General features: G+C 52.9%; 4 protein-coding genes across 4 annotated transcripts; 3 read left to right on the top strand and 1 right to left on the bottom strand.

Moving 5' to 3' along the window:
- Window positions 1-811: 811 nt before the first annotated feature.
- LOC1281226 (fatty acid synthase) lies at window positions 812-9,051 on the top strand. The gene is made up of 5 exons (XM_321166.5): window positions 812-1,546; window positions 1,642-3,848; window positions 3,930-6,507; window positions 6,582-6,931; window positions 7,020-9,051. The coding sequence occupies exons 1-5, from the start codon at window positions 1,280-1,282 to the stop codon at window positions 8,779-8,781; spliced, it is 7,164 nt and encodes a 2,387-aa protein (XP_321166.5). The 5' UTR covers window positions 812-1,279; the 3' UTR covers window positions 8,782-9,051.
- Window positions 9,052-15,092: 6,041 nt separating this feature from the next.
- On the top strand, window positions 15,093-16,364 carry LOC1281227 (large ribosomal subunit protein mL44). Its single transcript, XM_321167.6, has one exon. It carries the CDS (start codon window positions 15,220-15,222, stop codon window positions 16,207-16,209), a length of 990 nt encoding a protein of 329 aa, XP_321167.5. The 5' UTR covers window positions 15,093-15,219; the 3' UTR covers window positions 16,210-16,364.
- LOC1281228 (centromere protein J) lies at window positions 16,230-20,073 on the bottom strand. The gene is made up of 2 exons (XM_061644510.1): window positions 16,849-20,073; window positions 16,230-16,774 (listed from the first exon to the last, which is right to left on the bottom strand). Exons 1-2 carry the CDS (start codon window positions 19,734-19,736, stop codon window positions 16,435-16,437), a joined length of 3,228 nt encoding a protein of 1,075 aa, XP_061500494.1. The 5' UTR covers window positions 19,737-20,073; the 3' UTR covers window positions 16,230-16,434.
- A 126-nt stretch (window positions 20,074-20,199) lies between these two features.
- On the top strand, window positions 20,200-21,784 carry LOC4577022 (uncharacterized). The gene is made up of 3 exons (XM_001238438.2): window positions 20,200-20,537; window positions 20,616-20,879; window positions 20,958-21,784. Exons 1-3 carry the CDS (start codon window positions 20,479-20,481, stop codon window positions 21,565-21,567), a joined length of 933 nt encoding a protein of 310 aa, XP_001238439.2. The 5' UTR covers window positions 20,200-20,478; the 3' UTR covers window positions 21,568-21,784.
- Window positions 21,785-21,923: the final 139 nt, after the last annotated feature.

Below are 21,923 nucleotides of genomic sequence, written 5' to 3'. Positions count from 1 at the left end.
CTGAGCCCTTTGTGATCATGTTGATAGAGTTGGCTAGGAAAACGAAGATAAGCCAAGTCGATAGACAGTGTGTACAATGCGTCCGGCTTCTGAAGGGACCCGCGTCATTAACGGCGTCGAGCGGGCGAGTTTACTATCTCCGTTCCCGTCTACCAGGCACAATGCTGCCCGCTTTTAAAGGTCAGTGTCAATGGGTTACACAAGGTGTAAAGCTGTTACCGATATTCGAGCGCCTTAGTTACGGGGACCTGTACCAGAGCGATTGATTATTACCACGTGTTTTATGTAAATCGGAACCCAACGGTTCCCGCCACACAAAGCGCAAAGGGACCGGCCGGGTCGTTTCGATCGCACTTTTATTGGCCACTGCCACTTTCGTAAGCTGTTTCTTAGCTCCAGCCGAATAATCGTTTGCATGTATGGGTAAATGTAAATACAAAAAAAAAAAAACAACTTTGCTGAGAGCATAATTAGAAGCAGCGTGGTGTACATGTGATCAAGCAAAGATCATTCATATTCAAAACGTATATGTTGTATGATCGCGATCGTTCGTGTTTTGCGCCAACATAAAATGCAACCTCTCTACCACTCTCGTATTCGTATTCGAAAAGTACGACAAATTCCTTCTGGATGGATAGGCCAGGAAACCATCCCGCCACCCCTCTCTGCTCCCGCTCCTTAGCTAGCGGTGTCACCGTGGTTAATGAAATGGTGGAAGTCGCTTTAATCGAATGCGGAATTGCAAATGCCGGTTCACGAAACCCTTTCCCGCGATCACGGCGGTTGCTGCTGCTGCTGCTGCTGCTGTTGTGTACGCTGCTTAATTGGCCGCGGGTGCCTCCTATCGAACAATTTCTGGATGGGTGCCCCCCGAGCGCGGACGGAGGACCTATAAAACTACCGCCCAACCCTGGGACGGCCGTTCACTCGCAGCTCCGTGGCCTGCCAGTTTGGATCGTGTTTGGTTCGCGTTGGTACTTTGCAGCCTAATTTTGTGTTGGACTGTTTCCGTCTTACCTGTGGGGTGTAGTGCAATTTTGGGTGTAATCCTTCGGGCCTAAGGTGTGTGGACTGTGTGTGTTTGGTGCGTGGTGGCAGAACGGCAGCGCCCGTGTGCAGTGAGTGCAATAAAAGTGAACCAAATAGACTGAAAGCGTGACGATTTTTAAGCGAACGATCCGGTTACCAAAGAAGATTTAAACGAGCCTAGCACAGCCTGCTGCGATCTAATTGTGAGAAGCGAGCGGTGAACATTTGCGACCAACCACCGCCACCGAAGATGGAATCGAAGGATACGGATGCGTTGGCGTTCCGCGCGAAACCACCCTGCCCGGGGGATGAGATTGTGATTTCCGGCATTGCCGGCCGCTTTCCCAACTCGGACAATGTGAAGGAGTACGGGTACAATCTGTTCAACAAGATCGACATGGTGGACGATCTGGAGACGCGCTGGCGGCACAGCAACGTGGAGATTCCGCGCCGCATGGGCAAGGTGAACAATCTCGAGAAGTTTGACGCCACGTTCTTCGGTGTGCACTTCAAGCAGGTAGGTTTTTGGTGCCTAAAACGAAAGCGGGATCCCACGCTAACACGCTTCTCTATGTGGATTCCATTCCCCCTTTCATCCCTTCATCCACACAGGCACACACGATGGATCCGCAGTGTCGTATTCTGGTCGAGCACGCGTACGAAGCGGCCATCGATGCGGGCGTCAATCCGAAATCGCTGCGAGGTTCGCGCACGGGCGTGTTCGTCGGCGCGTGCTTCGCCGAGTCGGAAAAGACCTGGTTCTACGAGAAGATCTCGTCCGGCGGGTTCGGCATTACCGGGTGCTCCCGAGCGATGATGGCGAACCGCATCTCGTACACGATGGGGCTGAACGGGCCCTCCTTCCTGCTCGATACCGCGTGCAGCAGCTCGATGTACGCGCTCGACTGTGCGTTCAACGCGATCCGCAACGGTGAGTGCGATGCTGCGATCGTCGGTGGCTCCAACCTGCTGCTGCATCCGTACGTGACGCTGCAGTTTGCCCGGCTCGGCGTGCTGGCGGCGGACGGGTACTGCCGGCCGTTCGATAAGGACGCATCGGGCTACACGCGCTCGGAAGCGATCTGCGTGATGTACCTGCAGAAGGCGAAGGACGCGAAGCGCGTGTACGCGAACGTCGTCTACTCGAAGACGAACTGCGACGGGTTTAAGGAGGAAGGCATCACCTACCCGTCGGGCGTGATGCAGCGCAAGCTGCTCACCGAGTTTTACAGCGAGATTCAGCTCGATCCTGCCACGGTCGACTATGTGGAGGCGCACAGCACCGGTACGGTGGTCGGCGATCCGGAGGAGTGCGCTGGGCTGGACAAGATTTTCTGCGCCGGGCGCAAAAAGCCACTGCCCGTCGGTTCGGTCAAGTCAAACATTGGCCATTCGGAGTCGAGCTCGGGCATCTGTTCGCTGATCAAGTGCATCCTGGCGCTCGAGGCGCGGCTCATCCCGCCCAACATCAACTTCCGCGAGATTCGTCGCGACATTCCGTCGCTGGTGGAGGGCCGGCTGAAGGTGGTGTCGGAGACGGAGCCACTGGACGGTCCGCTGATTGCCGTCAACTCGTTCGGGTTCGGCGGGGCCAATGCGCACGCCCTGCTGTACGGCAACACGAAGGAGAAGGTTAACCACGGGCTGCCAACGGACAACTTGCCCCGTCTGATCACGTGGTCCGGCCGTACGGAGGAAGCCATTGACGCGGTGCTCACGGACATGAGCAATCGCCATCTGGACGCAGAGTACGTCGCACTGCTGCACAACGTGCAGAGCGAATCCATTCCCGGCAATGTGTTCCGTGGGTATGGGCTGTACGCGAAGGACGGTACGGAGAATGCGATCTGTCTGGGGCGGGACACGCAGCACTACACCGGTCTGAAGCGGCCGCTCGTGTGGGTGTTCAGCGGTATGGGCTCGCAGTGGAGCGAGATGGGCACCTCGCTGATGGAGATACCCGTGTTCCGGCAGGCGATCGAGCACTGCCACCGCGTGCTGGAGAAGCGCGGCCTCAACCTGATCGAGATCCTCACGTCGAAGAGCTGCAAGTACGACAACATTCTGCACTCGTTCGTCGGCATTGCCGCGGTACAGATCGGTATCGTGGATGTGCTGCGCTCGCTCGACCTCGAGCCGGACTTTGTGATCGGCCATTCGGTCGGTGAGCTGGGTTGTGCGTACGCCGACCGTTGCTTCACCGCCGAGCAGATGATCCTGTCCGCGTACTCGCGCGGCATGGCCAGTCTGGAGACGAAGACCGTGTTCGGTTCGATGGCGGCGGTTGGGCTGGGCTTCCGCAAGATCCGCACGATGCTACCGCCCGGCATTGAGGTGGCCTGCCACAACGGACCAGACTCGTGTACGATTTCCGGCCCGAAGGAGAACGTCGAAGCGTTCGTGGCGCAGCTCACCGAGAAGGGCATCTTTGCGAAGGAGGTGCCGTGCTCGAACATTCCCTACCACAGCAAGTATATCGCGGAGATGGGCCCGAGGCTGCTGGCCCGCCTGAACGAGGTCATTCCCGAGCCGCAGAAGCGCTCGCCCAAGTGGTTGAGCTCGTCGGTGCCCAAGATTCGGTGGGACCAGCCGGACAGCCAGTACTCGTCCGCCCACTACCACACGAACAATCTGCTCAGCCCGGTGCTGTTCGAGGAGACGTCCGCCCTGCTGCCGAACAATGCGCTCACGATCGAGATTGCGCCGCACGGATTGCTGCAGGCGATCCTGAAGAAATCCATGCCCAACGCCATCCACATTGGGCTGACCAAGCGCGGCAACAAGGACAATGTGCAGTACATGTTTAACGCGCTCGGAAAGTGAGTAACGGGGCGCTGTTAGGTTCCGCTTGTAGGTTCCGACCCTACAACGCACTAAAATATCTCTTTTCTCGCTTTCAGACTGTATATCAACGGTTTGGACATTCCGGTCGCCCGGCTGTATCCGCCGGTTGCGTTCCCGGTGTCGCGCGGCACGCCGATGATTTCGCACCTGATCCGGTGGGACCATTCGGAAGATTGGTTCGTGACCAAGTTCGAGATGCAAAAGTCGACCAAGAGCGGCGAACGGCGGGTGAAGATTAAGCTGAATGACGAAGATTACAGCTACATCGCCGGGCACGTGATTGACGGGCGTGTCCTGTTCCCCGCCACGGCCTACCTGCATCTGGCCTGGGAAACGCTGGCGATGGTGAAGGGCCCCATGTACTTCGATCTGGAGGTAGAGTTCGAGGACGTCAAGTTCCTGCGCGCAACCTCCATCACGAAGGATCAGGAGATAGAGTTTACCGTGATGCTGCAGCCCGGCACCGGTCGGTTCGAAATTACCGAAGGCACGGCAGCCGTCGTCACCGGGTACGTGCGGCACGTGGAGAACATTACGCTGTCGGAAATTCCCGACCCACCGGCGAACGATATGCCGGTGCTGGCGACGCGCGACTTCTACAAGGAGTTGCGCCTGCGCGGCTACCACTACAGCGGTGCCTTCCGTTCGGTGCTGGAGGCCCGCTCGGACAGTGCGTGCGGCAAGATCAACTGGGAGCTGAACTGGGTCTCGTTCCTGGACTGCCTGCTGCAGTGCTGCATCATCGGCAAGGACACGCGCACCCTGATGATCCCCACCTGCATCGAGCGTATGCGCATCGATCCGCGCATGCATCTGGCGATCGCGAACACGATGGAGGAGGGCAGCCAGGTGTTTGAGTTCAAGAACTCGCGCGTGCTCAACACGATCCGGTGCGGCGGTATCGAGATCGTTGGCCTGCAGGCTAGCACGGTCGCACGCCGCAAACCGCCGGGCATTCCGGTGCTGGAGTCGTACCAGTTTGTGTCCCATCTGCCCGCACCGACGCTTTCGAAGGGCGACGCCATCCGGGTGTGCGTGCAGCTGGCGCTGGAAAACATACCCGTGCCGAAGGTGAAGGTGGTCGAGGTGGACTTTGGCGAGAGCGTCCCGATCACGCCGCTGTTTGCCGATGCGCTGGCCGATCTGCCGCTGGTAACGGCGGACCTGATGTTCCTGAGCCGGCAGCAGCTGTCGCTCGGTGGTGTGCACGTCGAGGACGGCAAGCTGTCCACGCAGACCAACTCGCTGTTCCTCGTGTCGACCAACTGTCTCGGCCGGCCGGAGTTTGTGGAGGAGTCGGTGGCGAGCCTGCACGAGAGCGGCTACCTGCTGAGCCGCGAGGCGGCCAACCTCGTGGTGGATAGTATTGTGCCGCCGGCCGGCTTCCAGCTGCTGGCCGTGCTCCCCGTGCCCGAGCACGAGACGCTGGTGCTGCTGCAGCGCATCAAGCGCAAGTTTATGGCCGTACCGACGATCGTGCGCATTCCGCCGCTGGACGACCGGTACGAGTGGATCGGTACGCTGAAGGACGCGATCAAGGCCGGACCGGTGATTGCGGTTGCCCAGGGTGACGTCAACTCGGGCATCGTGGGCCTGATCAACTGCATCCGCAGGGAGCCGGACGGTGGCATGGTGAGCTGCGTGTTTGTGGACGATCCGGCTGCGCCACCGTTCGATCTGGACAGTCCCGTGTTCAAGGGCCAGCTGAAGCTCGGCCTGGCGATCAACGTGTACCGTAAGGGACGCTGGGGAAGCTTCCGACATCTCCAACTGGTGCAAAAGATTGAGTCGAAGCCGAGACGCAACCACTGCTACGCGAACGCACTGGTCAAGGGCGATCTGTCCTCGATGACGTGGCTCAGCGGACCGTTCAACCATGGCCGGCCGAAGGGCGAGCTGGTGAAGGTGGTGTACAGCTCGCTCAACTTCCGCGACGTCATGTTCGCGACCGGTAAGCTGTCGTCCGACTTTGCCAATCTGTCCCGCGTCGAGCAGCAGTGCGAGCTGGGCTTCGAGTACTCCGGCATCGGCGAGACTGGGCGCCGCATCATGGGCATGGTGACTACCGGCGCGATGGCAACGCACGTGGAGTGCGACGATACGCTCACGTGGACCGTGCCGGAGAAGTGGTCGCTCGAGGAGGCTGCCACCGTGCCGGTCGTGTACGTGACCGTGTACTGTGCGCTGTTCATCAACGCGCACATCCAGAAGGGCCAGTCGATTCTGATCCATGCCGGCAGCGGCGGCATTGGGTTGGCCGCCATTCGCGTCTGTCTCGCGTACGGGCTGGAAGTGTACACGACCGTCGGCACGGAGGCCAAGAAAGACTTCCTGCTGCAGACGTTCCCGCAGCTGAAGGCGGACAACATCGGCAACTCGCGCGACACCTCCTTCGAGCGTATGATTATGCTGCGCACCAATGGGCAGGGTGTGGATTACGTGCTGAACTCGCTCGCGGACGATAAGCTGCAGGCGTCGGTACGCTGCTTGGGCAAGTACGGAAAGTTCCTGGAGATTGGCAAGTACGATATGGCGAACGACTCCAAGCTCGGACTGAACCGATTCCTGCGCGCGCTTTCGTTTACGGCCGTTCTGGTGGACTTCCTGTTCACGGCACCGCAGGAGGAGAAGATGGTAAGGCTGGGGGAGGTTGGGCTGAATGATAGGAATGTGTTCATCAATCTTATCGTCTCTTTGTCTTCCTCCAGGTACTGCGCAACATGCTCGATAAGGACATTAAGAGTGGCGTGATCGTGCCGCTGAAGACCAACGTGTTCCCTGCCGGTGACATTGAGCAAGCGTTCCGCTTCCTGGCCAGCGGTAAACACGTGGGAAAGGTGTTGCTAAAGCTGCGCGAATCACCGAACGATGAGGACTCGGTCCCGATCAGCTACCTGCCGCGCGTCTACTGCAATCCGGATCGATCGTACATCATTGCCGGCGGGCTGGGCGGTTTCGGTCTGGAGTTGGCCGACTGGCTGGTGCTGCGCGGCTGCCGTAAAGTGGTGATCAGCTCAAGCCGTGGTCTTTCCAAACCCTACCAGCTGTACCGCATCAAGTGAGTGGCATCTTTGGGGCGAACCGGGGTTGGGGTCGCTAGCGATCTGAGCGTAATAATGAACCCGTTTTTTTTCTACCCTCACTAGGATTTGGGAGACGTACGGCGTGAAGGTGGTGATCAGCACGGATGACATCGCTACGCGGGCCGGTTGCGAGGCGTTGATCAGCACCGCCAACAAGCTCGGCCCCGTCGGCGGTATCTTTAACCTGGCCGTGCAGCTGCGGGATGGCATCTTCGAGAACCAATCGGTGGACCGGTTCCGGGAGTGTATGGCGCCGAAGGCCATCGCCACGCAGTACCTGGACGAGGTGAGCCGTCGCGTCTGCCCGCAGCTGGAATACTTCGTCATCTTCTCCAGCGTGTCGTGCGGACGGGGAAATGCGGGCCAGAGCAACTACGGCATGGCGAACTCGGTGATGGAGCGCATCATCGAGCGGCGCTGGGCCGATGGGCTGCCGGCGAAGGCCGTCCAGTGGGGTGCGGTCGGAGAGGTCGGTCTCGTGGCCGACATGCAGGAGGACAAGCTGGACATGGAGATTGGCGGTACGCTGCAGCAGCGCATCAGCTCGTGCCTGCAGGAGCTGGACCCGCTGCTAACGACGCCGGAGCCGATCGTGGCCAGCATGGTGGTGGCGGAGAAGCGCGTCCGCACCAGCGGCAAGGAGAACATCATCGAGAGCGTGATGAACATCATGAGCATCCGCGACATCAAGTCGATCTCGATGGACACGACGCTGTCCGAGCTGGGCATGGATTCGCTGATGGCGGTCGAGATCAAGCAGACGCTCGAGCGCGAATACGAGCTGTTCCTGACGCCGCAGGACCTGCGCTCGCTCACCTTCATGAAGCTGCAGGAGCTGACCGAGGCGAAGGCGGCCGCGGCGGACGAGAATGTCAAGCTGAAGCTGGCCAACGAGAAAACGCCCACGGGCGTGGCGATGCTGCTCCGCAATCTCGGCGACGAGTTTAACAGCCAGCACACGATACTGCGCCTGCAGTCGGAGAACGACTCGAAGAAGTACAACGCGTGCGTGCTGTTCACGCCCGGCATCGAGGGGGTGGCCGGTAACGCGTGGCACAACATCGCAGCCCAGCTGTCGCTGCCGACGTTCATCACGCAGCTGACGCACACGATCGACATGACGACGGTGGAGGAGATCGGCCGCTTCCTGGCGCCCGAGCTGATCGAGAACGTGTTCAAGGGCACGGAGCACTTCTACCTGGTCGGGTACTCGTTCGGCGCGTTCGTGACGCTCGAGCTGGCCCGCATCCTCGAGGAGACGGGCATGCGCGGCCAGATACTGCTGATCGACGGGGCGCCCAAGTTCCTGCGCAAGCTGGCCATCGACCAGATGACGGAGAACTACACCGACGACAGCATACAGGTGGTGCTGACCTCCGGCATCGTGAACACCATCTTCCCGGAGGAAAACATGGACGTGCTGCCGCTGCTGGCCGCCTGCACCACGTTCGACGAGCGCATCGACAAGCTGCTCGAGCTGTCCAAGGATCAGAACCTTTACTCGGAGGCGTACCTGCGCATGATGCCGAAGGCACTGTTCAACCGCATCAAGATCGCGCTCGAAACCGACCTCGACCATCCGCGGCCGGTCCAGTCGCCCATTCTGCTCGTGCGCCCGACCGAGGTGTCGGTGGTGGACATCGAGGAGGATTACGACCTGTCCCGGTACACCGACGGCAACGTGAGCCTAAAGTTCGTCGAGGGTAACCACATCACGATGCTGGACAACCCGAAGCTTGTACAAATCATTGCCGATTCCGATCCGGTGCTGGAGTCGGATCGCTGCTTCCAGAAGTACCTGCAGAGTAACTCCGTCGCGGAGTAAGGCGGTAGTGGGCAGCGTGCTGGCCTCTTGCTAGTATAAGGGGACTCTGGGGGGATCGATTTTGAAGGATCAGGGAACACTTCTGGTGCCGCTGCCAGTGCCAAACTGCTTTACTTTCGACCGGAGGGAAGGGAGGGGGATTGTGCATGATTGTAACGGGGGGGTTGAAGCTTGAATTACTTGTTCAAAGTTAGTGCAAACAGAAGCTAGGGAATCCAATAGCGACAAAATATCATCTCAATACAATACATTTAGAAATTTTAAAGACAACATTTTTTGGAGACATTTGTGTTTTGAATTGTTGGATAATGAAAGAAATGTAGGCGAAAGATTCTATGGTCGTGGGAAATGTTATTGCCATCATCCAAGGCCCGGTAGCGTATATGCTAATTGCTGCAATCTTTGTTCATGGGATTGTAACAAACGGCCATTAATCCCATAATCCTCTTTAACGTGGCATGAAATACATTTACAGTTCTACATTTTTGTATAAAACGGTAACTATCCTTGCTTGTTATGATGTCTGTAGCAATTCTCGGACGATACCGTCGCAGCAAATTTGCTATTTTTTACGTTTTCTTTTATGTTCTTTAACACGTAAATAAACAATCCGAACACCAGGATAAAAAGTACTTAAAACACTATATTACAATAACGATGTACAACGCAATAAAACTTTACATACAAAAAACCTATACGCCCGCTAGTCCCTAATGCTCGCGCTCGCACCTCTTATCGCGGATGGCCTGCAGTGAAGTGTATGTCAACGGTCACCCCGAGGTCGTCGTCCCGACCTCGGTCCTCGGAAGGATCGCGATGGCTGCGCCCTTTAGCTGCACGTGGTTGTTGACAGCTCTAGCGTCTGAAAACCGTCGCACGTAGCGAGCGGCCCAGAGCACAATGTTGCGCAACTTTGATTCCGTCCACAACATCTCCCCCTGTTAATATAGCTGGTACTGGTCCAACCAACGTGAGGGTCTTATATTTCTAGAAGACCTACGTGGTACTTGTACCAGCTGTTCTTCTTCCTTGTGGTCATCTAGTTCATCTGTTGGAGACTCTTCAGGTGATGTAGGTGAACAGGAAGTGTAGACTGAACCCGAATTGGACGATGACGATGGCGAGGACGCAGACGATGTGATAGCAGACTCAGGCGGTATTGTAGACGATGGTGGAGTCGACGATGACGATGGTGACAAACAACTCGGTGATGGAAGACACGTTGTTGGAGCCAATGATAACGATAACGGTGGCGCCTGAACAGGTGATGGAGTGCACTGATCGTCAAGCAACGGTGGTGGCTCGTGCATTACATTCCATGAATCCAGAAATACATCCAGAGCTAAGGGTTTCGAAGAGCGGCTCTGCTGATGCTGCTGATTTCCGTTACGCCTACGCATTTGATTTACATGCCTTCGAAGTGTACGTTGATCACCGGTTACAACTTCATACATAACGTTGCCACATCTTCCGGTTATGACTGCTGGCTCCCATTTCCAAATGTTTCTGCTGTATGTCTTGACGTACACTAAATCTCCGCAGGACAACTCTCTCACCTTCTCAGGTACACTGTGTTTAAATGGATTTAAGGTAGGACGAAGCAGATCCAAAGTTGTTCGCATTTTACGACCTAACATGAGCTCAGCTGGTGATTTCTTTTCTTCTGTGGACGGATTTGGAGTCGATCGATAGGTTTGTAAAAATATGTCCAATGCCTCCGGAAGTGATGTATCTTCTGCACTAATCTTTTTCATCGATCTCTTGAACGTGTCTACAAACCTCTCAGCCTGGCCATTTGACTGAGGATGAAATGGTGCTGTTCTCAGATGTTCTATGCCATTGTGAGCGCAAAAATCAGCAAAAATCTCGCTAGTAAACTGCGTGCCATTGTCACTTACAAGCGTGACTGGATTTCCAAAACGTGAAAATATTCCTCGTAGAATTGCTATAGTCGCCGATGCCGTATTGCTTGATGTTTTTACAATCTCTGGCCATTTTGAGTATGCATCCACGACAATTAAAAAATAGTCCCCTTCCAGAGGGCCAGCGTAATCGATATGCACACGCTGCCATGGTGATGAAGGTTTAGGCCAAGGAATAGGAGTTGAATGAGCAGGTGACTTTGAAACAGCTTGACACCTCTCACAAGAGGCTACGCATTCGCTTATGTCTTTATCGATGGATGGCCAATATACGTAGCTACGAGCTAACGATTTCATTCTTTGAATGCCAGGATGGCCACGATGGAACTGTCGGAGGCATCGTTCCTGAAGGCTGTTTGGAATTATGACTCTCTCGCCAAATAATAAACACTCATCCACTGCTGATAACGCTTCCCTTCTTGCATAAAAACTTGCTAATTCTCCTGTATAAATAGTATTATGTGGCCAACCGTTTTGTGTAAAATGTAGTACCTTTGATAAAATTGAATCTTTTCCCGTTTGTTTGGCTACTTCCGTAAAATTGATTGGTAGGGATGAGATGTTGCTGATGACTACTGATTTTACATCCTTCTCTAGCTCCAAATTGGCGATTATATAGTCTTCATCTGGCTTGCTGTGCTCGCTTATCAATCTTGATAGGATGTCGGCATTTCCAAATTTCTCCGTGGTTACATATTCGATTTCAAAATCGTACATTAAAAGCGTAAGGGCAAAACGCTGTAACCTGTTTGCAGTGTAAACAGGAATACCTTTCTTGTTTCCAAATATTCTTAGCAGAGGCCTGTGATCTGTCTGAAGACGGAAATGCCGACCAAATATCATCTTATGAAATTTGGTCACTGCGAAAATGATAGCTAGCCCTTCCCGGTCGATTTGACTGTATCTTTGCTCGGCTTTTGTAAGAGATCGTGATGCATGTTGTACAACCTTCATACTGCCATCAGAAAATTTGTGACTTAGAGTTGCTCCCAGACCAACGGAAGACGCATCAGCTGATACCACTATCTCAAGTCGCGGATCATAGTGGGTTAATAATAGGTTTGAAGACAATACTGACTTGAATTTTTCAAAAACTTTCTGGCATTCTGCAGTCCACGCAAATTCTCTCCCTTCTTTTAGTAGTGCATCCAGTGGGTACCGCAAATTTCGTAGATTTGGAATAAAGCGCCCATAATAATTGATTGCTCCGAGGAATGACCTTACTTCACTGACATCTGATGGTGCTGGCAAATTGGTTATAACTTTAACTTTTTCCGGATCTGGTCTGATGCCTTGATTATCGATTATGTGCCCTAGATACCGTATTTGCTTCTCATTAAAAAAACATTTTTCTACGCGAATTGTGAAACCATAATCTTGAATTCTAGCGAGCGTTTCATTTAAAATATCATCATGTTCTTTCTGATTCCTGCCTCCGATAATGATATCATCCATGTAACTGGAAACTCCCCGCAATCCAATGAGCATTTTGTCCATCAACTGTTGAAAAGCCGCAGGAGCTACCTTGATGCCCGGTGGTAGTCGGTTGTAGGAGTAAAGCCCTTTATGCGTGTTGATGGTTAGAAACTTCCGACTCTGCTCAGCAATTTCGACCTGAAGGAAAGCATCCGATAAATCTATTTGTGTAAAATGAGTGCAATTACCTAGCCTGGCGAAAATATCTGCTGGTAGTGGAAGCGGGTACTCCTGGGGGTGCAAGGCTCCATTGAGACCGGTCGAGTAATCTCCGCAGATCCTTATCTGACCGTTTGCTTTCCGCACGACGACAATTGGTGCGGCCCAGTCAGAGAAATCGACCGGTGTGATGACTCCTAGCTTCTCCAGCCGGTCCAGTTCCTTGTCGACTGCATCCAGCATAGCGTACGCAACTGGACGTTTAGGGCAGAAAACTGGACGACACTTTTCTTTCAGCTGCAGAGTAACGTTTCCCTTTGTACATAGGCCCATGCCCTCTCCAAACAGCTTGGGATAACGTAGTCGTAGCTCCTTATTCGTTGATGATTGAATGGCGTTGCATATCTGGTCAACAGGCACTGACCATAAGGAAAAAGCCTCGATTAGGTCGGTTCCCAACAGCTTCAAGTCCGCTTGCGAAACATAAACCGTCTCGACACGCTGCTCTTCTTTGATGGTGATGTTGGCACTGAATTCGCCGATTATATGCAACACTGCTCCCGATGCTGTTTTGGCATCGACTGTTGGCGGGGAAAGGGGGGGTGCTCCGATTAGTTTCCAGGTATTTTTGCCAATGACTGATATGTCAGAAGCGGTGTCGAGCTGTAGCCGGAGGTGAATGCCATTGATGCTGAGAGGTACATACTTCCTTCTCTCCTGAACGCTGTGCACATTGACTGAGACCGTTCTAGTATTTGCTTGCTGACGATTGAAATTCGCTTGGTTATAGTTCCGACGATAATTGTTGTACGTTTTGCAAAATCCTTCTTTGTGGCCTATTCTTCCACAATCGGTACATTTGTGAGTACGGTACGTACAGTCTCGAGACCAGTGTAGTCCTCCACATAGCCAGCACGATCTGCTAGGGGGTTTCGAATCGTATGGCAGGTTGCTTCGATAATGCTGGAACTGTGTTTCCTTATGCTTCACTGCATAGACTTGTTCGGTGTTCTCTCTTTCGATCATTGCGCTGTCGTGTCTTAAGTTGATAATGCGTTGACATTCGGTTGTAATATGCTCCAGGGTGGTTTCAGGACGTTCCTCGATCCGCACTAACAGTCTTTGACGAATTTCCACATCCTTATCATCTTTCAACCCGCAAACAAATACAAGGCATTTAAGCTGTTCCTCCGTCAACTTGCCTAACTCAAAGTTGACTACACCCCGGTTGACGCGACATGCGTACGCTAGATAATCTTCCGTCTTCCCCTTCACCGTATTTAAGCATTTGAACCGTCGATGTAACAGGGACTCCTTAGTTCCGAACAAATCTGTCAGCTTTGCGACCGTCTCTGGTAATGAAAAATCTCGTGAGAACTTTGGCAAGATAAAATTTACATACCGGTCATGTTCAAGAGTTCCTAGCTTGCGCATGAGAAGGCGCACTTTTGCTTCGTCGCTCAACCGGGCAGCATCTCTTTCGAACAGGTCCTCATAGCGGTTGTACCATGCGGCAAATGTCGTTCCAGCCTCAGCATCGTATTTAAATTCTTTAATGTGGCTGCACAACGAATCCAAGATTTGTTCCGGTGTTGTGGATGAACTTTGGCCTGACCCTTGCTGCTGCATTAACTGCGCCAAAATGTTCTGCTGCTGCGCCATTTGTTGCTGCATTAATTTCAAGATCTGCATCATCGACGAACTATCCATCGACACCGATGGCGGCGTTTGTAATGGAGGTTGCTGCACTGATGGTTCTCCAGAACCATTTTGTAGCTGGTGCGTCGGTTGCACATTAAAACCCGCACTAGAGCGCCTTTCTTCATCACCACTGGTATTCATTTTATAAATTATTTGCAGAGAGAGAAAAAAAAAATTGTCCTCGACAGGAAAAAAAATAAAACCGAACTGTACACGAACTTTTCAATCAAGCTACTGAGCTTAGCTATCCTACTACACACGTTCTGATGATCCTTTTTATATACTTTTTTTTTCTTTTACACTCACTGAATAGGTTTTTTTTTTTTAATTATTAAACAATTTCACTGCACTGCGCGTTTTTTTCAGTTAGAGAAGGAGCAGTTTTTTTTCTTTTTTTTTTACAACGCAGGTTCTACACACTGATGAGGAAAATACTTCTCGTCGCCACTTTTATGTTCTTTAACACGTAAATAAACAATCCGAACACCAGGATAAAAAGTACTTAAAACACTATATTACAATAACGATGTACAACGCAATAAAACTTTACATACAAAAAACCTATACGCCCGCTAGTCCCTAATGCTCGCGCTCGCACCTCTTATCGCGGATGGCCTGCAGTGAAGTGTATGTCAACGGTCACCCCGAGGTCGTCGTCCCGACCTCGGTCCTCGGAAGGATCGCGATGGCTGCGCCCTTTAGCTGCACGTGGTTGTTGACAGCTCTAGCGTCTGAAAACCGTCGCACGTAGCGAGCGGCCCAGAGCACAATGTTGCGCAACTTTGATTCCGTCCACAACATTTTCAAATACCTCCGATGTCAAAAACACTTACCAGCAACTGACAAAATGCTATTTATCGGCCGAAAAAATGGCTAATTTCCTTCGCCGGCTCAACGTTTCCCTTCAACGTGTGGCGTTTCCGTATTTACATTTCGATATTTTTGAACCGCCGCCTGCGCCGATTCAAAGTCCAATACCAAAATGACACTCAGCTGTGGTAAAGTCAGCAAATTACCACAGTTCATGCCAGCACTGTCAAACGCACTGCTTATGCAACTGTCATTGACAGCGCAGAAAAACAACAAATAACAACACATTGCGTTTCGGTGATCGCCGGAACAACGCGGACACTGTGTTTTACGATTTTGTGCAATTAAAGGCAGTGTTTTCCCCCCGACAATGATGCTGTTCAGTGTTACACGCTCGCTGCTCCGAGGGGCTCAACGATTCGACATTCACCGGAACCGGGATGTGCACCGGTGGGTGGCACCAACGTTGCGCGAACTTCGCCGGCGCCGGGAAAAGATGGGCCCGGAAGCTGCGCTGCCCCGATCGTCCCACTCCGACTGGAACTATAGTGCAGAAATCTTTGCCTTTGGCAAACGATTGCAAGAGTCCTTCGATGCAAACGTGCTACAGCAAGCCTTTACGCATCAATCGTTCATCGAGCAGGAAACGCGCAAACAGGCAGCAGTCGGCATTGAGCAACCGGTGCTAGGCGTGCACGACAACAGGGAGCTGATTGCGCAAGGCGAACAGTTGGTTGCGGAGTACGTAGAGGCTTTCCTGTTGACGGCGCTGCCACGCTTACCGCGTCAATTTATCGCTTCCGTGAGGGAGGCACTCACCAGCGAAGCGCAGCTCGCCCACGTATCGGCCCATCTCGGAACGAAGGACATCATCATGGCGGCGGAGTTCCCCATCGATGACGCTCTGCTGGCATCGACGCTGAAAGCCATCGTTGCGGCACTCCAACGCTCTTCGGGCGATGAGCGTTGCTTCCTGTTCGTGCGCGACTTCCTGTGCGGTCAGCTGAACCAGCGCGACCTGTACGAGTATCTGGAGATAGCCGATCCGCTTCGCACGCTGCAGGAGTACTGCAAAGAGCGAGGCCTTGCCGACCCGGAACCGCGCCTTATCGGCAATGTTGGAAGGAACACGCTGCTGGCAGCGCACCAGGTTGGCATTTACAGTGACCGCAAGCTGCTGGGCACGGGGTACGGAGAGAACCAGACGGTCGCAGTGGAGGAGGCTGCTCGGGACTGTCTGCGGCAGCTGTTCGGAACCGAGCTGCACATGAAACCGGTCGATTTCAGGCTAACCTTGTCGGATTGTGCACAACATTTAACACGCCGTTCCGCTAGTGGTAAGGTTGAGAAGCGACAGTGAGAATGATTGAACGGTGTGTGTTTCCCAGTTCCTGCTGAGTGGCCAGCCTTCATCCCGCCAGCGTTCAGAGCAGAGAGGTGTAATTTATTGTACAAAAACGGAAAACAAATCACACCGGAAACGAACGAATAAATTAGTCCTATCAAATACGCTAACCCACCATCCAGCGGGAGGTTTTGCACTTTCTCGTCTAAATCTCGTCACCGCGGTGTGTCACGTTGATGCTTAAGGCCCCCCACCAGTGTCGGATATCAAACGGCCATCTTTATCCTTTAACCGGATGCGTCCATTCGAGTACCGGGACTCCTGGCTGCCGTCGGGGTACACGAACTTAACCGTCCCATCTGGATAGATGCGCCGCTTGTGGGCCTTGGTGTGGATCTCAACCTGCCCGTTCGGTAGATTTATCTCTTTGTCATCGTTTTTGCGGATGATTACCGTCGTACCGTCTGGATACTTCCACTCTTCGGCTATGTCTGCACTGTTCGGGTTCGTTGTGCGTATAGATCCGTTTGGAAAGTGAACCTCCGTCGATCCGTCTTTGAAACGGTGCTCCGTTTGGCCACTAAAAGGGGGGGGGGGAGAAACAAATTAAAAAAGGTCCTTTACCATGCAGAACTCGAACTGTGAGCTACTTACTCAGGAAACTCTAGTATTTCCAGCCCATCCAGATAGGTCGTGTGCCAGGTATTGGTCTCGAAGTAGTAGTACTTGGTCGTACCCTCGGTCATATTCGTTTCCTTGATGTCCTTGTTGAAATACAGCATCCGTATGATCAATCCGTCCGCTGATATTTTCTTCAAATTGCCATTCGGATACCAAATGTCCCGACTGCCGTCCGCATTCACGATTTCACGCTTCATGCTCTTTATCATCTCCGCCGCTTCCGGTGTCCGGTCGAGTAGATCACACTGCGTGAGCGGGTTTTCTTTGCGCACCAAGCCTTGCCGTGGTACAGCCGTATCTTCGTTTAGGTTTACCGCGTTAAAGAGCGTTTTGCGTACGGCAGGATTCTTAGGGAAGTACGATGACTGCACTGCAGAACTATCCTGCGCCGAGCTGGAATTTTCACCAATCGCCTCGTCATCGTCCTCGTCATCGTCATCATCGCCCTCGTCTTCGGTACTCTTATTTCCATTCACAGGACGATCGGAATCATCGTCAGAAGAATCATGTTGTGCATAAAACCTATTTCCATTATTTTCGTCCGTTTCGGAACTCAAACCTTCCTGCTGCTCCTGAATGCGGACAGCTTTCGTACGCATTGTAACTTTCCCCCGCATCGGCGGATGGCTTGTAACCTTTGCCCTCGCAACCTGCACCGACGCCTTGCTTACCTTCGACTCACCAACTTGTTGCGTTTTAGGGCGGTTCGGTTGTAAGCCTCTTTTAGATTTATCCTGCGCAGCGGCTGCATTCACTTCTTTGGACTCTTGCCGTTCGGCGGCGGGCTCGGTACCGCCGGCTGCCAGCTTGGCAATGTTGCGATTGATTTCCACCAACATCCGACTGTTGTTTTGCCGCTTCAGGCGCGTATTTTCCGTCTCGAGCCGTCGGTTGTCCTTCTTCGCCACCTCGAGCTCCAGCCGCACCTCCTGCAACTCTTTATCTACCGTTTTCAGCTGCGCCCGAAACCGCGCCAACGACGCACTGTGCTTTGCTTCACGCTCCTTCTGCTGCTTGCGCATCTCGGCCAGCTCCTCATTCAGGCGCAGAATTTCCTCCCGATCCTTTTTGTTTGGTTTCTGCGCTTCGCGCAGCGCTTGCTTCCGTTCCGTTTCGATCTTCATACGCTCGTCGTGAAAGTAGACCTCCATCTTGATGCGCTCATCATTCATGTGCTCTTCCAGCTCTTCCCGTTCCTGTTGCAGCTTGAGCCGCTCCAGCTCGTGCTCCTGCTTGGCCTGTATAAGCTCCGCGTTTTCGCGTCGATAGTTGTCGATTTCCCGTTCCAGTTCGGTCAGCCGCTGCTTCAGCAGTTCGCTCTTCGCAAGGATCTCGCTGCGAAGGGTATCGTCAACGTTTACACCCGCCACCGTTGTGTCCTCGGTTTCCGACTGCCCATTGGCACTGTCCACCGTTGCGTCGTCGTCGTCATCGTCTTCAGCGCATTCTTTAGTTCGCCCCTTCTCCTCTTCATCCTCTTCCTCCTCCTCGTCACTTTCGCTAGCTTGGCCTGTTTGTTCGTGCGATTCAGAACGTGTAATCATTTTATCATTTGGTGTGGACATTTTGCTAGACGTAATTCGTTGCATGCGGTGGTACGTCTCGTGTTCGGTAACGTCCGTGTCCTCTCCCGCGCTACATTTTGAACCATCCTCAGCAAAGTGAACGTGTGCCCGGTCATCATCGCTTTCATCGGAGTCATCCTCCTTAAGGTCTGCTCGTGATGGTGGCGGAGAAAGCCGATCCTTCACAATAACTTCCTCCTGGCGTACCAGTGCCGTACCGGTTGCAGTCGGCTCGTACATACTTTCGTCATTTGTAAGCGTTTCTTCGTTCGCGGTTGACTCGTTTGCCGCTATAAAGCGGAGTATGCTACTCGAGTTGGGGCTAAAATTCTTACCTACTACCTTCTTCTCGAGCAGTTCGAAAAAGTTTAGATCACGCTGCTCTTTCGACACCTTGGGTGGAACCGCTGGATCGAGAAGCCTTTTCTTCCACGGCAGATTCGGCTTTGCGGGTGGTTTTTCAACTATTTTTTCGATCATATCTGTAACTGAAAACCGTTTCACTCTGTCAGCCAACATCTGATCGGTCTCGTTCGTGTGCGCGTCCTGCGTAGTCGCCTCGGCATTGATCGTAGGAAGTGATCCACCCATGCGTCGCGTGCTAATGAGCTTTTTATCCTGCACCCGGTTAATGTCCAGCACAATGCCTTGGTCACTCTTGTTGCGGAGTTTTTTCTCGACCGGTGGTGGTTTTACTTCCACCTTTCCCTGTTTGCTGCCTGACGCGCGAGAGGCTTTCGGAGCCGACGAACTAACGCCATCACTTTGCTGCTGCCGGGGTTCACCCTTGCGATTGCTTCTCTCTCTGTTATGGTTAGCAAATTTGTATTTAGGTAAATTTTCTAGCTTAAACTTATCCGGATCTACTTTAAACCTGGCACGCAATCCTTCGCCTCGCTTCAAGAAACGCTTTTTTGGGACGTTTTTCGTCTTTTGCAAAGCCTGCGCCTGTTCGGCTGTCGGTTGCTCATTTTCCGAATCGAATACGGTCGTATCATCCCTGCCGGACGCCGCTTGCTGCTGTAACCGCTCGGACGCTAGCTGCGCCTGTAGATTTGTCTCCTCGTATTCCGGCTCGCTGTCATCTTCCGCGTACGATTCCTCGCCACCACCGTCATCACCGGCATTATCGAGCGAGTGCTGCCGCAGTCCCAACACTTGGTACATTTTCTGCTGCTCCCGTTCCAGTAGCTGCTGCTGGGCGAGATGCTTTTCCAGCAGGACGCGCTGTTGCTCCTCCTGCCATTGTTTCAGCTGCTCCAGCCGGACGAGTATGCTACGCGGGGAGTCCGCCATTGTGCGCAATTAAAACCTCACTTTACACATTAAATCAGCAGCCGATCGACATATTAAAAGGATAACACTAAAAGGAAAACACGCAATAAAGCTTGTTTCCTATATTGCACTGAGCATCGTTTTACGAGGACCGTTGTACATTCGACGAAACGTCAGTTGCCATGGGAAAGCGCGGAACTGTTGTACGAAAATGTTTTGAAATTAAAACGCCGTTTGACGTTTCACTCTGGTCACTCTGCCCACAGGGCAAGGCGATCTTTCTGGCGGCCACCCTCAAAAGCCCTCGATCGAAACGTGGAAATCTACTACTACTTAAAAATCCGTCGCCAAGCCCTCCAAATCAGTGCGATTTTCCCTCACTGGTGACGGTTTTTTTTAAGTTTTTGTGACGGTTATTGACGTTTCTGTCTCTCGAAAGCTCGCCTTGCCCCGTGGGCAGAGTGACCAGAGTGAAGCGTATAATCTGGCCGCACTGGTCTCACAATATTTACCATTGCTGCAGCACGTCAAAGAAAAAACAACAAAACAAAAAAGGCAAAGAAAAATCCATACTTTTTTGCGTGCTCCGAACAATTTGTGGAATTTTACTGTGTTTATTTATGTTTGAAATAAAGAAAAGCGCCATACAATAGTTCGGGCAGTTGCGGGAAAGTTCTGGAACGTGCGAGCACCTTCCACGGGGTTGGATTTCCATAACTACGCACACATACAAGGACACACCATCGCTCGGCGACGCACCGAGATGGCATCCCATTCTAGTTTCTACCAGGGAACGAAGCGGATCTCTCCCCTCAAGATCAGGTTCGATCAGTGCAGCATTCGTTAACTGTTCTGTGCAGCGTTTTTCGGTTCTCTATTTACCCACTGTATACATTTTAGAAATCCGAGCATACTGCCATCACAAATAATGCCGTCGCCTACGGGTGCACCGTTCAACTTTGCCGAAATGCCCTGGTCGTACGGGATGAAACCGGGGCAAGTGATGGAATTCAATGCAGTTATCCGACCAAGCCCCATCACGGGACCACCCTCGCCCATCCCCCAGATGCCATCCGGTAGCAGTCCACCATCGTTTGGACCCGCGCCGGTCTCCTTCCTGCCGGAACTCAGAAAACGAAAGCCCGATCCCGACGTCATCCCAATGTAAGTATTGCACGTTCGTCTGAAGAGTGTGGAGAACAGCCGAGTGACGCTTTTTTCCCTACTACCGTTCTCCACCAGTCCATCGAAGCAATTTCTCACCGAGGAAGTAATGTCGTCGCATTTCAACAATCTGCACCTTTCCACCGAATACACCGCACACGACATCCGTACGCAGACGTCCACAGCTGACCCTCGTGCCCACTCCAGCCGAGAAGAGGACATGCTGCTGGGCGATGCGGGCAACGTTTCGGACGACGCGGACGCGTACCACGTGTGCATGTCGCCGCAGGAGCTGGAGGAACGGTTAAAGAAAGCACAGCGCATCGCGATCTGCGAGGAGGTGCGCCGGTTGGACGGCCGGGGCGAAATCTTGCCCAAAGCGTTGCTGCAGCGCATCGAAAAGCCGTGCACTGCGCTGATGATCTGGCAGCCGCCCCAGGAGCGCGTGCAGTCCGTGCTCTCGAAGGTTGCCCAACAGTTGGAGGAACGGGAGCGTGAGGAGCGGAAAGCGATGAAAAATAACAATAACAGCGAAGCTGCGCCAGACTCGATGGCCATCAGTGACGAACCACTGCCGGATCTGCCCGATTACGACGAGGATTTGGATTTTGAGCCGGACGGGAGCGGCGCGGGCTGGCCGCAGGGATCAGCAGCGCCAGATCCGGCCACGATGGACATTGAAATGTAGCTTTTAGACGGATGCAAAGGCGAGCTTCTCTTTGTCATGTAACAATCCTAAGTAATCATGCTGTACAGTTTTTGGCGTGCTCTAACGTGATTTGCGCGAAGAAAAATTAATGTAAGGAAAATAAGCGGTGTCTTGTTTCTTCTTTTTTCTTTTTACAATGTTGTCCTTTCGATAGGGTCCGTAAGCCAGTAAGGAATAAATTTAAATGCTTCTTGAATGTTTCTGACTGATTTTTTGGAATTAATTGTGTAAAATTTATCCGCCAGAACCGAACGTAAGTTCGCCGCTTCTGGAAGAAAGAAAAAAAATCCACTACGAAACACCGCAAACCGGGAGCGACACATCAGAAGGAGAGC

This window comes from Anopheles gambiae, chromosome 2 (assembly GCF_943734735.2).
Source record: "Anopheles gambiae chromosome 2, idAnoGambNW_F1_1, whole genome shotgun sequence".
In the NCBI taxonomy this organism is placed as follows: domain Eukaryota; kingdom Metazoa; phylum Arthropoda; class Insecta; order Diptera; family Culicidae; genus Anopheles; species Anopheles gambiae.
This window is presented reverse-complemented; position numbering and strand designations above follow the sequence as displayed.

What these genes read in the sequence shown, in the direction of transcription:
- LOC1281226 (XM_321166.5), top strand. Translation starts at nt 1,280, where the DNA reads ATGGAATCGAAGGATACGGATGCGTTGGCGTTCCGCGCGAAACCACCC. An exon ending in CACCGCAGGAGGAGAAGATG is followed by an intron (nt 6,508 to 6,581) that starts GTAAGGCTGGGG and finishes GTCTTCCTCCAG; the next exon opens with GTACTGCGCAACATGCTCGA. An exon ending in TACCAGCTGTACCGCATCAA is followed by an intron (nt 6,932 to 7,019) that starts GTGAGTGGCATC and finishes TACCCTCACTAG; the next exon opens with GATTTGGGAGACGTACGGCG.
- LOC1281227 (XM_321167.6), top strand. Translation starts at nt 15,220, where the DNA reads ATGATGCTGTTCAGTGTTACACGCTCGCTGCTCCGAGGGGCTCAACGA.
- LOC1281228 (XM_061644510.1), bottom strand. Translation starts at nt 19,736, where the DNA reads ATGGCGGACTCCCCGCGTAGCATACTCGTCCGGCTGGAGCAGCTGAAA. An exon ending in GAAATACTAGAGTTTCCTGA is followed by an intron (nt 16,775 to 16,848) that starts GTAAGTAGCTCA and finishes CCCCCCTTTTAG; the next exon opens with TGGCCAAACGGAGCACCGTT.
- LOC4577022 (XM_001238438.2), top strand. Translation starts at nt 20,479, where the DNA reads ATGGCATCCCATTCTAGTTTCTACCAGGGAACGAAGCGGATCTCTCCC. An exon ending in ATCTCTCCCCTCAAGATCAG is followed by an intron (nt 20,538 to 20,615) that starts GTTCGATCAGTG and finishes TATACATTTTAG; the next exon opens with AAATCCGAGCATACTGCCAT. An exon ending in GATCCCGACGTCATCCCAAT is followed by an intron (nt 20,880 to 20,957) that starts GTAAGTATTGCA and finishes GTTCTCCACCAG; the next exon opens with TCCATCGAAGCAATTTCTCA.